Below are 18182 nucleotides of genomic sequence, written 5' to 3'. Positions count from 1 at the left end.
CGTAATGATATCTTCTACTAAAGTTCTTCTGAAGTTTCACCTGTTATAAATGTTTATCCATTAATGTCTTTTTATGCGTGGCAAAATCCCATTGCTCGTCTGTACAAAGTTGAGCAATAAACTAAGCAGCATCTTTCCCTTCCTGTTCCCAGCGCGCTGATTCATGATGCACTAACCAAACCAGGAGCGTAGGTGGCAGTACAGACGCGGTCCCTAAGGTGTGTCAATGGTTTGAGCCTGCATGACGTCATCACATACCTGAGGCAGGGAGGCGGGCTGGCTGGAAAAGGGGGAGAGGCAATCAGTCCGGGAGTCAGTGGGAGGAGAGCTGTGTTGTTGATCCTCCTCACGGTTTGGAAATATTGGCACTTAACACTCGGACCTACAGGGCCCGCACAAAACTTGCAGAAGTGATCTGAGCCCCGGGCAGAGGTGAGTTATAAAAGGGAGTGTGTGGGGGGAAGGCTGGGACTGGGGCTGTGCGTTTCCTGCTTGGAAACCTCTGGAAGCTGCTTGCTGGGAGGGTCTCATTCGCTGCTGTTTGCGCTCACCTACAGCCGCATTGCTCCTTGTGCTGCCGGCAGACTTGTTTGGTTAATGTCCTTAAATGTATTCACATATAGTAAAAGGTAGATCATTATAACTGGCAGAATCAATAGCGCAGTACAAATGGGTATGGGCCAGATAACTCGCTTATCACAGGCAATCTGATGAGGATAAGCAATATTACAAACTGTGACATTCTTTAGCAAAAAAAACAAACAGCAACAAACTAATTTTGCTTCTCTAATGTGGGAGCGTTTTTATCCAATTTATGCTGCTGGTTTTATCTCATTTGGGGATATGTTGTATCAGTTTGTCACCCTAAGGTTTGGGTGATCATGCCACTTTTAAGGGGTGGTGGTTCTCCTTCATGTTAACTTTCAGTATGTTATAGCATGGCCTATTCTTTACAACCTTTTAATTGGTCTTTTATAGTTTTTGAATTATTTTCCTCCATCTTCAGCCCTTAAATGGGGTCACTGACCTCAACAGCCATAACAATTGCTCTGTGAGGCTAAGGTTTTATTGTTTATGGTTACTGACTTTTTATTGCTTATCTTTCTATATAGTCACCCTATGACTCGTATTCTAGTCTCTCATTTAAACCACTACCTTGTTGCTTGGGGATATTGGATACTAGCAACCATATAGCTGCTGAAATTTCACCTCACAAGTATTTCTTTTCACTTCCCCTGGATATTAAATCCTTCTCTTTATTTCTAATATGTTGTACAGTGTCCTGTATTTATTAGTAGCTTCATTTAAATTCATTTTAGCTTTTTCATAGATTCAGTAGCAACAGATTCTCCCCTTTATACAGCCAGGAATTGGATGCTTTGTTCCATTTTGATTTTATTTGTAAGCTGTATTGCCTTTTTTATCCTGCAGATTGGGGAAAATATATGTTAATACATGCCAACAAATACAAAATAGCTAAAATGGGGCTGTGCACATTTAGGGTTATCCTCGTCTTTAGCTTTATTACATGATAAGTGCAGTGCAAGAGACAGTTACCCTACAGATGCACAGCCTGTCACCCAGAAAATGTAGTTTGTGGCATCCACGCATCTTTTTGTTTGTTAGTACAGGAAGTTGTTGCTGGCCTCTTGTTGTACTCATGATGTGAAGAACAGCAGGATGTGACTGATATTTTAATTACCAATGCAAAAGAAACTGGTTCTCATTAAACCACTTGAAACCATGACAGGGGTATCAAATACATCTAGTTTTTGGACTCATGAAAATCATGATGTAGTCACTTCAACACAGTTTAGCGTGGGTTCCAAAAGTTATTAATTTCCTTAATGCATTTGGGACATAATGTTATGCATATGGAAGTGAGTGCTGAAATGGAGCATCTTGCTAATATATAAGAAGGACTGAAAGTACAGAAAATATCCCCTACTCATTAGGGTAGAGACGGAAAGTGTGTTCATAGGAGTGAAAGTCCTTGTATTCATTGTACTGTTTTCTTATCTTTTCTGTCTGCAGACATTTGTAATCTGTTGCATAAACAATCACCCCCCTCCCCACACACATATACCTACACACAATTCAGTTTCAGGTTAATTATTTTCACTGGTACAAAAAAAAAATATTTAAAGTGATAGCTTCTTATATTTAGCCATTTTAATGAAAAAATTGTTCATGAATGTCATCCAGTGCCTTTTTTAATGAAAAAAAAACTTCGGCTGCAACAGTAATTTTCTAAGATCAAGTTTCATGCCCAGTAGGCACAGCACTCAGGTGACAAAATGTAAAGAACTCTAAACATTTTTCATTTCTTTTCCCATAATAATCTTGCTAACTGCATTGTATTCATTACTGTGTGATCTTTTTTAGTCAATGACTGTTTTGTTTAGGTCTGTGAGTGTCCAAGTTTAATTTCAGAATAAGATATTGTCAGTGTCATCTCTTCATGTAAAGCAAATACTAAGTTGCTCTTAAAAGCAGGTGATGGTGGCTGCAATTACTGCTAGGAGTTTCATGTAGAGACACAAATAATTTATAAACCTGATACTCTTAACCCTTTCAGTGCCAGCAATGTCTCTCTTATAAGTGACATGTAAACAAATGTGCGGTATAGATCAAAGAGCTATGGCAGACATGGCTTATTCTTAGCAAGCCTAAAAATGCTTGCCTAGAATATGCCCCACTATTGTAAAATTCTCCTACTTGTGCCTGCACTGGGAAGCATTGAAAATGCTCGGATTCAGGGCTGTGACACACGGGGAGATTAGTCGCTGCACATATACCCACATGAACAAGACCTTAGTTTTGTCTCTGTTGGAAGAAATCAAAATATATTTTTGTTATTTAAACAATAGGCAAAAAGGGTGTTTAGCACAAGCCTTATTCATTTAACGCATGCTGAACAAGGAGTTGAATTGCTCCTTTTAATATAAGAATGTAGAAAGAAACACAGAGTAATTAACTAAGATTAATGCATGTGCAGACTGGAGCACATGGTTAAATTGTCTTCTTGCTTTACTGTAGGTCATGGCTATGCACCCCCGTCGTGTTCGGCTAAAACCATGGCTGGTGGCCCAGGTAGATAGTGGAATGTACCCTGGTCTCATCTGGTTGAACAGAGAAGCCAAAAGGTTCCAGATCCCGTGGAAACATGCCACAAGGCATAGCCCCCAGCAGGAAGAAGAGAAAACAATATTTAAGGTAAAAATATAATTTCAATAAACCAGTGCACCAACATGTTCTGATAAGTGTAGCAAATAGAACTTGAGAATCTACCTTCAGCCATTAGCTGCTGTAGAGTCATAAGTTGCAAATCAGTGGAAAAGGAATTAACCACGTGTCTTTTGGGTGGTTAAAAAACAAATAATAGTTTTATTCATTGAATATGCTAATTGATCTGTTTCCCTGGGTTTACAAAAGTTTCTGTTTTCTTCATTTTGACATAAAAAAGCAAACTTTTAACACTCTAGTTATGTATTTGTTTAGGCCTGGGCTGTTGAGACAGGCAAATACCAAGAAGGAGCTGATGAACCAGACCCAGCCAAATGGAAAGCTCAGCTGCGCTGTGCACTAAACAAGAGCAGAGAGTTTAAACTTATGTATGATGGGACCAAAGAGGTTCCTATGAACCCAGTTAAAATTTATGAGGTGCGTGACATCCCCCAGTCCCAAGGATCCATCATCAACCCAGGTAAGCAACAAAATGAACTTAGGTGGCATTTTTCTGTGCATGTATGGAGGCCTGCTGATTTCCCCCCACACCTTTCCCCTATGGATATTGGTCTGTTTGGGAATTGGGCAGCTTGGTGCATCAGAAGATAAGGGAGTGAAATGGAGCCAAAACTTTGCTAATTAGTGGAATAGGTTGCCAGAAAAATTCCTCTGCACTCATCCATTACCGATATATATAAGACATTTTGTGCATTAATTACCAAGAAATGCCCTCCCCTTTAAGCAAACAGGGATTGTTTGTCCATTTATTGCAATATACTTCAAGCTGGCCAACTACGTCAAAGTCACCCTGGTCTAGACAGTCCTACATTCATTTTTATCTGATTAAAAATTTTGTTGCTTCAATATACATTTAACAAAAGGACTGAGTTTTACCTGCAACTTACTTGATTTCAAGGTTAAATAGTTGCCCCTTTATTGGCTCCACTGGGATCACCTGACTATAGCTAGGAGGGGTGGGAGCTACAACATGGAACTTACCACTTCTTCTGTATAAACTATAGCAAACAAGGCAAAGTTGTGCATTTTTTCCTGATGGCCAGTCAGCTGGAGAGGGTGCATGATTGGCACCTTAAACTTTCTGTATTAGTATACCTGTTTCTAGAAGAGAACACTTGGTATTTTGTATATTAACAGTGGGGTTAAAAATGTACTGTCTGGATGTCAGAGTGCTCTGCTGATTTCCTTTGAGTTGAAAGTAAGACTTAACCTGTGAGACTGCAAGGGAATAAATGGACTTTTACACATTTCTACTACAGTGTAATGAGTGTTGTTATATCTTCAGCAAACTTGTTAATGGACGGCAGCTGTCTGGGTGAATGTAGCACAAGACTGCAACTTGTCTTGCACCAACAACTGTAGCCAGAGCCATACTGGCCAGTCTTGTCACCATACTATGTGATAAAGTTATGTTAAGCAGATAGTGAAGCCTGTTATTAAGTAATTTGTATTTATAAAAATATACACTGACTCTTGACATTTAGCATTTGACACTTAGGATTTACTAATTGTTACACTGCCATATTTTCGTGAGATTTCCATTTGTATCCTTGTTTCAGTAGTCTGTTGAAAAGACGGAATTGTATTTTCGAGGGGTATACATTCAGAGACAAAAATCTGCATCAAAATAGACTTCCATTTGTTTGGCCAGAATTTAGCCTCGGGGTAGTTGAGCCAAATACACATTACTGCATTAAAAAGGCTACCTTTGCAACCTTTGTAGCCTCCTGGGTATGTCAATAGGGTGTTTCTTTGATATTTAGATGATGACTGCTTTACTTTTAGATAGGTAACTATGCCCTTAAGGGTGTCCTACTAAAGTCCTTTACAAAAAGCTACTAAAATTCTGCTGCTGCTAAGAAACTTGTTTTTCAGGTTTTTATGCCTCCAGCTTTTGTTTCATGTTTGTTTTTTTGTTATGGTAAAATGAGAATTAGAAGTAACCAAAGTAAGATCACAATTTTTAGCAGACCAAATAGAGCATATACTGTACGTGTCTTGACCATTTCTATATGGTAATAGAACTTGGGGACCGTGGAATGCTTGCATTAAACCTTTTTATCTATTTAAATCTGGATTTACAGCAGCAGCCTCTAATCCATTGGAATCAAAGTGTGATCCACATCTGTGCAGAAATGTCTAGCACATACTATCATACTACATATGCTTAAAATCTAGAGCACATAAAGGTAGATAGCTGCAGCCTGTTTATTATTGTCACTTGAGCTCCATGTAGGGTTTTAATATCAATTGTAATATCAATTGTTACATTGTTGTGTGACCAGGTATTACCATTGTTACATTCCACTGTCCTATTTGACATATCTGCTGCAGGTTCCACAGGATCTGTACCATGGGATGATGATGACTTTGAAGAGGATGAGCTAAATCAGTCTCAGAACCATGTACCAATCCAAGAGCCCTTTAACTGTCTAAATATTAATGGTGGGTATAATTGTATTTGGTTATCCATTTTTTCCATTAGAGTGATGTACTGAAATAAGATGTATAGTAACAGGCTGTTGCAACTTTATTTGCTGTAAAGAAGCAAAATATGACAGCAAACAGTTGAAAAAAAATACAGTGAAAAAATGAAAAGCATTTGAAAAGTTTCATAGAATAGGTTCATCTGTAACGTTCTGAAAGTTAAATTGAAGGTCTTGTGATAAACCATCATATATCCACTTTTTATTAAATAATGTAACTTCTATAAAGAATCTGTAAGGGATTCTTCCTATGTAGAACAGGTGCATAAACACTATCTGAACATCCAAAATTGTAATTTTTTAGTATTTTAGGGTTTTTTTTTTTTGTTTTAAGCAGACAGTACCAGCGTAGTCTGTTTATGCTTGCATGGACCAGTTCTGCACACCCACCCCTTCCTCATATTGTAAAGTGATCAATTCTGAGACTTGAAGTCCCTCTGTTCAGTGAGACAAGATGAGGGAGGGGTTACAACGTAAACCAAAAGAGGGTGTTATTAGACTGTTATTGTTTCCTTTCAATCTGTGGGATAAGGTATGTCTGTGTAAAAATAACAATAAAAAAAAATTTGAAGTTAGTTGTTTTTTCTAAATAAGTCCAACTGAATGAGTTCATGTAAAAATTGGGTATATTTTCCTCATAATAATTTGCTTGATACCCTAATATTTCCTTAGGAATGTGAAATCTGTAAAGTGCTTGTCTGCTAAGGGTTTGATAAGCAGTTACGTTTGCTTCAGTTATGTGAACTTGTGACCGCCTCTCCTTTTTTCTTAAAATTACATAATTGTGTAATAGTTTTACATAATGGTGTAATGTATCCCTAGACAAAATACCCACAATACTTTTTTTTTCATAGAAACAAGATCTGAAGTACATTAATGCTTCATCATTGTTCTGAAGATAGAAACATTGGGAGAGTTTCCTTTAGCTTAAAGGGGAATGGTCAATGTTATAAAAATTTTACAAAACTTTAGTGGATGCTCTTTTGCTATGTTTTTCTTATAGTTTTCCAATAGTAACCAGATGTCCCAAATAATATCATATAGTAATCAAGCACCAATTATACCAGTCATCCCCAACCAGTGACTCGTGAGCAACATGTTGCTTACCAACCCCTTGGATGTTGCTTTCAGTGCCCCCAAACCAGGTAGTTATTTTTGAATTCCTGATTTGTTGGTTTTGATTAAATAAAAACAAGATTCATTACCAAATATAGCCTCCTGTAAGCTGATAGTGTGCATAAGGCTACTAATAATCAATCTTAGCCCTTTTTGGCACCCCTGTGAACTTTTATGATGCTTGTGTTGCTCTCCAAGTCTTTTTACATTTGACTGTGGTTCATGAGTAAGAAAGGTTGGGGACGTCTGAATTGTACTCAGTCAGTGTACTGAGTTATAGGAAATGTTTCTTTTGGTTTATCCATCACTCTTGCTTTCTGGCAAGAATGCCATAACGTATATATGTAATATATATGCTTAATTTATTTATTTTCATGCATAGTTTTTCTTATTGCATTCTTATAGTATTTGATTATAGGCATGCTTTCTGGCCCTAATATTTTTTTTCTACTGCAAACAACCAGAGTTATTCCAATGCAATACTACTTGACCCGGTGCCCTGACAGCCTGCCCCTCTGCTCAGAACCCTTCCTGCTTGCAAATCATCCCAGCCCCTGCTCACACTTGCAAATCCCCCCATGCCCCCCTCTTGCACTTGCAAATCCTGAGTCATTTACCCCCACCCCTGTTGTCACATTCTTGTTTCATTTGTTCCAACTTCCCCCTTCTCAGCTGTCAGTCAAGCATTTTCATTGCTTATTCCTTCTTATCTGTGCCCTCTCTCTAAAGTACCATGGGGATGAGCCTACTCTGCCTACCCCTAGTTTCAGTCCTGTAAAAAAACATTAGTATTGTTTGCCAGTAGTGCATTGCAAATTATGCTACAATCAATGCAGGTAAAATCTATCAGTGACTCACAAAAGTAATGTGGCGTTTGTAGCCAGTATGAGAAAATACAGTATTAAATTGATGATCCCCTTTTAACTATTACTGAGAACTTGCACAAGGACTTGACACATGAAAAATTCTGATTTGAAAAACAATTATGGACAGACGTGAAAGATTTTGTTACTTTTACACTGTTAGCCCCTTTTCTCAACACTGTGCATTTTTATATCTTGCAGGAGACTCACCCATGGGGTCATCTAGCACAGGCAGCTGCACCCCTGAGCAAACATGGCCAAAGACTGAGCCCCAGGAGATGGAAGTGCCCCCAGCAGCAGGCCCTGCTGATTTTTTCAGTTCTCCAGAGATGTGGATCAATTCTCTACCAAGTATGTAATGTTTAATGCAAACTACAGAGTTTTGTCTTAAGTGAAAGATTTCTACTGTCTTTAGATTTGGTTTTATAACAAATCAGTACTAAAGCACAAACTCATAGAATATCCTGTTTGCAATTGTTTTTTTATTAATTTTTAATGTTATTGGGTTTTTTTTTATTACTTACCCTTCTATTCAGTCCCTTTCTTATTTTTCAGTCTCTCATGCTAACCACTGCCTGGTTGCTAGGGTAAATGAGACCCTACAACCATATAGCTGCCTAAATACTAAATTAGAGCGAAAAAACACAAAAACTAAAAATGAAGACCAACTACAAAGTGTCTCAAAATATCATCTACATCAGGGGTCCTCAAACTACGGCCTGTGGGTCATTTACCCCGCCCACACCTCCTGTCTGCCTCAGCATGGTCCTCGGCCACAACACGTCACTACGTTCCTCCGGCCAACACGTCCAGCATCATTATTGTCTACCGGTGTGAGGTGGTGACATGATGCACTGGGGTCGAGGACCATGCTGAGGCAGACGGGTAGTAGCCAGGGGTGAGGACGCAGAGGGGGCATAGTTTGAGGATTAACAATAGTCCGGCCCCCCAACAGTCTGAGGGACTGTGAAGTTTAAGGACCCTTGATCTACATTATACTAAAAGTGAATTTAAGTGTGGACTACCCCTTTAACAAAAAGAATATTATCTGTAACATTAGTTTTAATAAATAACCTCCTACATTTTCTTGCAGTGACTGACTTAGATATACAGTTTTTCTACCGTGGGAAAGAGATGGGTCAGACAATGACAGTCAGTAACCCTCAAGGCTGCCGGCTTTTCTATGGTGACCTAGGACCAATGCCCAATCAGGAGGAGCTGTTTGGACCAATAACTCTAGAACAGGTTCGCTTCCCTGGAACAGAGCAAATTGTAAATGAAAAGCAGAAGCTTTTTACTAGCCGTCTCCTTGATGTCATGGACAGGGGCCTGATACTAGAGGTCAGCGGGCATGCCATATACGCAATCAGATTGTGCCAGTGTAAGGTCTACTGGAATGGACCCTGCTCACCATCTCAAACTACCCCAAATCTTATTGAAAGGCAGAAGAGAGTAAAACTCTTCTGTTTGGAGACTTTCCTAAGTGGTAAGTTTTCTGTTTTTGAATTTAATGTACATTTGTTAGATTTGTGAAGATTATTATTTATCTAGGTCATGGTATATTTGTAGTAATAAGTCAAATCAACTGACTTGCTGTGTTTTTCTTGAAATCGTTTTGCCAGTCATCCAACTGGCTTTCTCAATTCATAATTGAGAAAGCCAGTCGGATGACTGGCAAAACATCTTCAAGAAAAACACAGCAAGTCAAGTTGATTTGACTTATTACTGCAGATGTAAATTTGTGAGTGTGATAGAACTTCAAAATAGTCTTTTTATTGAATTGCCTCTGTATGCATTGTGATGTTGTTTGTGCAGAATTCAAACAATAAGTTTAAGGGGCACTCTGAAGTAGTGTAAGTTTCACACCTACATGGCAAGGTACACTTTGTGTACCCATTTGCAGTGATAAGCAGTACCAGTGAGGCTGGAAATGCATCGCAAAATGTAATTTTACTTGTATAAGCCAGGCATAAAACAATGGTTAGTGTGCTTTTAGGCAGTTTCTATAAATTTGTCATTCTATATTGAGCCTCTACATTTTTGAGACCAACTGTGCTACACATTTATTGTAATTTCTAAGAAACTTTTAATAAGTGTTGATCTTATTACAAAAGTGCTTGTAATAATGGCTGAATGGGTTTTATAATCTGAAAAAAATGCTTCAACAGCCCATGGTGCTAAATGATTGACTTTCAGCAGGAGAGGGGGGAAGTTATAACTTTTTTACTTTAAATTCAGCCCATTCTTTTCACATGACAATGCATATAGTTCTGTTATTGTTATAGGGCACTAGTATTTGTCATTGAGTAGAAGTTTGTGCTAAATGTGTAAAATAACATCCTTCTAACCTGGAAAGACTGATGTCCTGTTACTACAGCTGAATTTACAAGGCATCTGCACATTTTCTTTTTCTTTAAATTATGTTGTGAATAATCCAGGAACCATGCAGAATTGAAAAATTTAAATTGTCTTTGGCATTGAAATTTTGGGTACAAGATGGGATTCCTTATCTGAACCAGTTATCCAGAAAGTTTTGAATAACGAGATGGTCATCTCCCATAGAGTCCATTTTAAGAAAATAATTCAAATTCATAATCCTTTTCTTTTCCCACTATAATAATAAAACTCAACTAAGACATAATTGATGCTTATAGGAGGCAGAACTAGCCTATTGGGTTCATATCATGTTTAAATGATTTTTTAGTATGGAGATCCAAATTATGGAAAAATCCTTTATCCAGAAAACCACAGGTCCTGAGCATTCTGGAAAACCGGTCCCATACCTGTACCACCAGCCTTTAAAGAAAAATGTTTAACCTGTTTATCTTTCACTATGCGCATGATAATCTCATTATTATACTGTTTTGTATTGGTTTTGTCTATAGATCTTATTTCACACCAAAAGGGGTTCATTACAAAACAGCCACCCTATGAAATCTACTTGTGCTTTGGAGAAGAATGGCCAGATGGCAAATCCAAAGAAAGAAAGCTCATCGTTGTTCAGGTATGCTAGTTATATAATGGTTCACAAGACTTATTACTTTATCCACATCATTAAACTGAACACTTCCTGCCTTGGCCTAGTTGAATTGATGCTTATAGTTCCAATCAGGCCCGGATCTGTGGAGAGGCCACAAAGGCCCGGGCCTAGGGTGGCAAATTTCAACTTTTGCTCCCATACGCGGTGGGGGGGGGGGGGGTAGGATATCCTGTTCATGCAGGGGGGGGGGGGAGGTGGGGTGGGTGTTGGGTCTGCGAACAGGTACGGCCTCCGGGCGCCCAGATTTGAAATCCGGCGCTGAATCAAATGTTTTAATGCATACATACATTTTAGTCTGAATCCCAAATCTTTTTTTAAGGAAATTGTGTTTTCGCAATATTACAACCATGGCGGCTTGAGAGTTTCTTAATTGGGCTGTTGACCCAGGTTTGTTGGCTCATGGGAGGCCAAGAGAGGGTTGTCGGAACTGAGCACCAATAAAAAGGATGCCCCTGTATATGAAAACATAGTAATTCTGCTAAATAATCTCCATGGTAAATATGCATTGTGTCTAGACTAGCTCATATTCATAGTTCATATTAATAATTGATTAGGTCCTATTTTTTTTTTTTTTTTTAATAAATTATTTGACAGTAGTCCTGTTTTTTTTTTTATGAAATTTAAATTTAATTTTTAATGCAGATGATTACATTTGGCATTCTAAACAGAACTGAGATTTACCAAACTTAAATGGCGTTTCTAAATTAAGGGTTTATTTTATAGTTATGATAAAAAAATCTGCACGTTGAATGATTCTTTTTAGTTCTTGGTGTGTAGACTATCTAACATTTAATAATAAAAAAAGATCCATGTATGTATGTTTAATATATTGAAGAAATTAAGCACATGATGTGGCTGACTACAGAATTAACACAAAAGAGGCAAATTTGAATGCCCCTCCCAAAAACTTTATTCCTGGGGTGGGTAGGAACATAAAGCAAATACTATAAGGAAGCGCAAAAAAGAAATAGTGTAGTGTTTGAATGTGATGTGCAGTCATAAGAGTACATGCAAAGGGCACAACAACCTGTAAATGAAGTGCAGGGATGCCAGAATTTCAGCAAAATGGAAGAGGGTAGCCTAACTACTCAGCAGATTGAATGTAAGTTCAGGACACAACAATGAATCCAAAGCAGGAATATGGAAAGCATCAAGAAACACCAACTACAACTAAAGTACATAAAGGATACAAATTGCACATAGTGCAAATAATTATGTATTAAAACTAATTTCCTTCTGCAGTAAAATCTGACCCAATAGAAAAACTAGATTATAGATGTACACCAAGTACAGACATTAGGAGCTCTACAAATTTCAAATGGTACTACCATTCTTCCTTAGGAGCAGAATATGCACCAACAAATCTAAATATATACTGAAAACTGTTATTTCTCTTTCACAGATAATACCAATTGTGGCACGAATGATACTAGAGATGTTTAGTGGGGATAACACCCGTTCCTTTGACAGTGGCAGCATTCGTCTGCAGATTTCCGTCCCTGACATCAAAGACAACATTGTTTCTCACTTAAAACAACTGTATCGCTTTCTTCAGAATCATCAAGGCCCAGATGCATGGCCTCTCATGCAGCCACAAAACATGCACCTGGCTCAGATGCTCCAAGCCCAGTGAGGACTGGTTCCTTTTTAGAAAAACTCTTGTCTGTCAGTTCTAACATGTTTATAAAGCAAACAGACTGATATTCCATGGTTAAGCCACTGCAGACAAAAGTTTGACAAAGGTTTGTCATTTAAGAATGAGGAAGCCATTTGACACCTGTAAAAATCGCAACTGTTTATCAGTTAATGTCCTTATGTTGGAAAATGGAATATGGCCATGTAGGATGCTTGGAATTGTAAACATGGTTTTACTGTGTGTTTAAGTCCGTTATTGAGCTTTTTCTGGATAAAGTCAAGTCAGTATGTTGGGCAACTGTCTTTGGCAACTATAGTCAGCCTCTTACATATCTCCAATAAAATGTAAAAGGAGGTAAAATAAAAGCATTTCCCAATCTGTACCCATAGCCAGCAATGTTGCTGTACTACAAAATTTCAGCTGATAAGGCTCAACATAAGATGCAGGACCACAACAATGGACATCCCTGTACTATAGATATACATATATAGTTGGTTTTATATTTTAATATGCCATTTCAGGACATGAGGGTAAAGCAGTAAAATGACCAAAAACATTTGCATTTTAAGCATGTAAATATATGCATAAATGAGAAGAAGAAGAGCAAAAGTGTATATTAGGCTAGTTTTTACTGAACATTTACAGTGAGATTACTTTTCTAAAACATGGACAAAATAACTGATTGTCTTGAAGATTTAAAAAAAAAAGTACTTATTTATTATTTTTTATGGGATAAATCTTAGTTTTATTAGTTTCCCAAGTAAAATAAGAATACACTGCAAAAAACATTTATTAATAGTCATGTTTTTTTAGGATCTCTATTGTTCTATTTTGTTATCAGTTAAAATAAGACCTCTGTTTTTGGTTGTTTTTTTTTACTGGGAAAAAAAAATTCAAAATATATGTAAAAATAAAGAATATTTTGTAAAAAAGATATATTAAGCATTTAGTACAAACTTTTCCCTTGAAAGTTGTAATTATGCATATGCACAAAAAAAACTGATACATACTCTTTTACAAGGGGCAGAGATATAAGCGGCCTGCAAAATTCCCCCACAGTCAGTTTTGTGTGTTTCATTCAAGAAACTTACATTAACATGCTCTCCGTGCACTTTCATATAGATGCCCTCACCACCACTGCCTGCCTCTTGTTCAGAATTGAGCACTGCTACTCCTAGTGACACAGAGATACCCTAAAGCTTCCAAAGCCTATGAACCAAACAGTAGCTCCAGGATCCCCCCCACGCCCTTGAATTAATAGGAGCTATGCAGTTGCATCAAAAGAACCGGGCACTCACACGTCACTCATGTCAAATGCCAGAAGTCACACCAACTGTATTTCAGCATGAATGAGTCCCTCAGGTTTGCTTCCTCAATATTCATGCTCCCTATTTTAACATGTTTCCTCCTCCTTCTATTCCTGTCAAAATATATATATATATATATTAATTCCAATAAAGGCAGCACACCACCTAACAAGGGGGCAATGCCTGGGTGCTACTGCAATCAAAATAGCAAGATACAAATGTAACAAAGGCTAGCACTCACAGGACTTAAATAGGTATATCGAAAAAAGAAAAAATCTAATTATATATATATATATATATATATATATATATATATATATATATATACACACACAAAATGAAAATATGGATGTACACCATATATTTTTACTAACAAAAAAACTTAACTTTTAATTAGCATCATTAAAAAGAAAACAGACCGTTTCGGTCCCCATCTCAACGTTTCGTTTTTGAGAAAGGTTCGAGATGGGGACTGAAACGTCGGCCTGTCAGATGTGAGTTAAATTATCCTTAGCTGATCCCTGGGAGGGCTGATGAACAGAGTGGAGGAGAACTGACTTCTGCTACATTGTTTCTAGAGTCAGAGCCATAGAACAGAAAAAGCATGACACAAATTCTGCTTTTAAAATCAATGAACATTTGTATTTAATGCATATTGAAAGGTTTCTTAGCATTACATTTTTTACTTAGCATTTACATTTTTTCTATTTTGCAATAATTCTGCATAAACTCACAGCTGGCGCACTGCAAATAAGGTTTGGTGACAAAGGTTTTTTCTTGTTGTGAGGTGATATATTGGAATGTACAGATCTGTTTTGCTATTGCTGTTCTGTTATATTCTTTCTTATGCTCCAAAGTGGTTTCACAGTATTCGTAATCTGATTTTGATGCAAAAGGTGGCAGGCCTCCATACATTGCAATACAATATTATAAATATAATATTTCTGTATATTTGCTAGTGGCTAAAAAAAGTTTTGTATAGAAGCTATTTATTATGTGTGCATAGGAATATATTAGATTTCCCCCTAAGAAGTTACACTTAAGTCAGGCACTGTTAGCTGTTCCACACTGCATATCTGTCAGTTCTTCTAGTGGGTCCTTTATCCTCTCAGGCCCTTAGGAGCTGCTGGATCTCCTGTCTCAGTTGCTACACCCCCTGAATCAGAGATCAATAGCACATTCTGCAAAGCCTTACACAGTGACTGTATTCCCAGAGTTGCTTTCTCAGCAAGGCTTCTCAAACTCCTATGAAGGCAACTGCAAAAGAATGAAATGAGGAGAGCACTTTGAGGGCATTTAAAGGACTGGTAACACACACAGCAAAACGCATATATTTACTTATGCTGATATACCAATGCATTTTACTTTTAAATTAGTTGGGCCCAAGAGTCTTGCAAAGTAAACTATTTAAATGATATTTTTTTTTGATGTACCAGGCTATAATCAACAGCCAAGAAGCTACAAGTTAAAGACGATTGTACTGTTCTTTGCAAACTAATCACCTTATATGCTTAACCGCTATAGTAAAACTATTGCTCTCTTAGCTTACAATTTTATTATTATTGTTACATTATATTCCTTATTGTTCTGTTCAGTCCCTTTTCATATTCCACTGCCTGGTTGCTAAGATAAACAAGGCCCTAGAAACCAGAGAGCTGCAGAACAAAAAGCTAAATAACTGAAAAACCACAAAAGATAAAAATTGAAAACTTTATTGCAAATTGTTTCAGAATATCAATGTCTATGTCATACTAAAAGTTTAAAGGTGAACAACCCCTTTATAGAGGCACTGCCTGGCACATTTAAAGGAGAAGGAAAAGCTAAGTTACTTGAGGGCCAAAATGTTAGGCACCCCCAACTTTAATCGCTTACCTTTTATCCCGGCTGGTGCCCCTGTTAGAAGAGAACCGCACCAGCCCGGGGTAGCTGCAGCGAGCGTTTCCACTTCCTTTGCACCCTTTAACAAAAAGTCGGCTTTTTCACTCTACTGCACATGTGCCGGCCGAGGGATTCCGTAGACAGAAGACATGTGGAAGAGGAAATACTCGCTGCAGGTACCCCGGGCTGATGCGGTTTTCTCCTAACAGGGGCACCAGCCCGGGGTAAAAGGTAAGCAATTAAAGTCACTTGGGGGTGTCTAACATTTTGGCACCCCCAAGTGATATAGCCTTTCATTCTCCTTTAAGTAAAAATTATATGGGTTGGTGTAGCAAATTTTGCCTAGGTGCAGTAACCTATAGCAACCAATCAACAAGTAGCATTGGTTGATATGGGTTACTGCTGTTGGGTAAACTTAGTGCCTTTTAGTACATATGGGGAATGTTTTTTCTTATAAATAAAAGCTGTTGCACTTTTCATAACAAATCTACTAAGCTTTAGTTCCAGTTCAATAGAGAAAGTGAAAATATTAAGGTTAGTGAATACGGCTTTTAATAATGTGGCCGGGAATCATTATTAGCCAACGGCTTGGCTTAGGAGTTAAAGGAACAGTAACACCAAAAAATTAAAGTGTATAAAAGTAATAAGAATATAATGTACTGTTGCCCTGCATTGCTACAACTGGTGTTTTTGCCTCAGAAAGACTACTGTAGTTTATATAAGTAAGCTGCTGTGTAGCCATGGGGGCAGCCATTCAAAGGAGAAAAGGTACAGGTTACTTAGCAGATAACAGACAAACCCTCATTATATGGGGCTTATCTACTAGTTATCTGCTATGTAACCTGTGCCTTTTCTCCTTTTTTCCAGCTTGAATGGCTGCCCCCATGGCTACACAGCAGCTTATTTATATTGTAGCTTTTCTGTCGCAAAAACACCAGTTTTTTGCAGAGCAACAGCACATTATATTTTAATTACTTTAAAACACTTTAATTTTTTGATGTTAATGTTCCTTTAACAGCTTCTCTCTGTAACATATTGAAAAGGTCTATGCTGTTGTTGCAATACATATTCATAATTTATAAAGCATTACATAATTAAAGGATTGTCCTTCCCAGCCCTGAAAACCTTTCAATTATCTGTATCAGTCTTACAGTAAAAAAACAGTATACAGGAAGCTCGATTATCACGGGTGAGAAGATCAAAATGATAGAATGCATGAATCAGTTGCAGGCTCTATAAGCAATTCTTGGTAACTCTAGATAAGCTAACAAAATCACACAGATCAAATTCAGCATCTGAACTACTGAGCCCTGATCAAGGTTTCTTCAAGAGAGTCTGTTATGGAAAGCAAAGTCATATAATACAGCACATGAAATACAAGATGATGCCAGTGCAGGTTATGACCATTTCTTGGCATTACATGATACATCCTGAGAGGTTTTTTTACATGCTGTACCTAAAAGTTAATCAGTAATAGAAGACAAATTTAAAAGGTCAAAGAAATGAATCTGCCCTTCCTAGTTATTGATTTTCATAACTTCAGTAGGCCAAATAAAGTATATGCTTTGTATGCAGTTAAATTCATGTTGCACGCCAATTGTGGGATTGTTTAAGATCTATTTAATTTCTTTGCTTTCATCTTTCTTTTTCTCCACTAGAGGGGGTTGGAGCACAGGAAACTTTGTAAGAGGTCATGTTTACAGTGCCCTGTAACCAACTTTCTTCAATTTAACTACCTTTTGTAACAGTACTATAAATATTGTGTTTAGGAGATCTCATATAAAAATAAATATGTTCAGGAAATCTGGCAGGAACAGAAATGCTTGCATCAGCAAAACAAGCAAAAAAAAAAAAAATCACATTTATAGGTGAAGTAAATTAAAAGTCTGTATGGTATGGATCTCATTAACTAGTTTAAGGGGCAAAGAGGCAAATGTTGTTTTAGATCCATTTCCATTGTATAAAGTGTATTTATATCTTTATAAAGCGCTACTTATATACGCAGCGCTGTACAGTAAAAATTTCCAGACTTGGTGCAAACTATTCCAACATGTATTACAGTGCAAATTAAGTATTCTAAGTGTATGGCCTGGCAAAGCCATCTAAGGACCAGAAAAAGCAAGGTTAAGCAAATATTAACATAACAGACCCACCAACAACACTTAATCATAAATGATAAAAAATAATTGTAACAACAAACATAGTTGGTGTGTAAATAACTTACTATGCCAACCATTTCCTTTTTCTGAAGGTATGCTAGAAGATCATAAAGGACTAAATCAAAGTTCAGTACCTTCTTCCTGTGCCAGTAGCCAGTCATAGAAAACCACTATTGACAGAAGACAACAAAACCTCCTCCTTCTGCCCACCCAGCCATTCGCTCACCACCTGCCTCAAATGAGTGTGCAAGCAGTGAATACCGTATGGTCGTTATGCCACTACCTGTTCTATCAATAATAATGCTTTCCAATGAATGCAATATCAGTTTAGTTTTAGAGTGCTGAAGTTAAAAAACACATGAATACTGCACATAGATTGTGTGCTCTATGTCAAGCATAGGGAAAGAAAAGTAAAGCTTAGAAGAAGTAAAATGTACACAAAAATTCCTAG

At 37.5% G+C, this 18182-nt stretch overlaps 1 protein-coding gene across 2 annotated transcripts; it reads left to right on the top strand.

Annotated features, from left to right (window-relative positions):
* Window positions 1-418: 418 nt before the first annotated feature.
* irf6 (interferon regulatory factor 6) lies at window positions 419-13386 on the top strand. 2 transcript variants are annotated; one of them, NM_001030322.2, is given in 8 exon segments: window positions 419-432; window positions 3040-3216; window positions 3502-3706; window positions 5581-5691; window positions 7913-8062; window positions 8805-9197; window positions 10597-10715; window positions 12154-13386. In NM_001030322.2, coding segments are annotated over 7 exon segments (1383 nt in total). In that variant the 5' UTR covers window positions 419-432; window positions 3040-3042; the 3' UTR covers window positions 12385-13386.
* Window positions 13387-18182: the final 4796 nt, after the last annotated feature.

This window comes from Xenopus tropicalis, chromosome 5 (assembly GCF_000004195.4).
Source record: "Xenopus tropicalis strain Nigerian chromosome 5, UCB_Xtro_10.0, whole genome shotgun sequence".
NCBI lineage: Eukaryota > Metazoa > Chordata > Amphibia > Anura > Pipidae > Xenopus > Xenopus tropicalis.
Note: the sequence above shows the minus strand (reverse complement) of the source record. Positions and strands in the feature narration are given on the sequence as shown.

Excerpts from the sequence above, each read along its gene's own strand:
- irf6 (XM_012963067.3), top strand. The coding sequence starts at position 3,043 with ATGGCTATGCACCCCCGTCGTGTTCGGCTAAAACCATGGCTGGTGGCC. Across the intron at positions 3,707-5,580 it reads AGGATCCATCATCAACCCAG|GTTCCACAGGATCTGTACCA; the intron begins GTAAGCAACAAA and ends TATCTGCTGCAG. Across the intron at positions 8,063-8,804 it reads GTGGATCAATTCTCTACCAA|TGACTGACTTAGATATACAG; the intron begins GTATGTAATGTT and ends ATTTTCTTGCAG.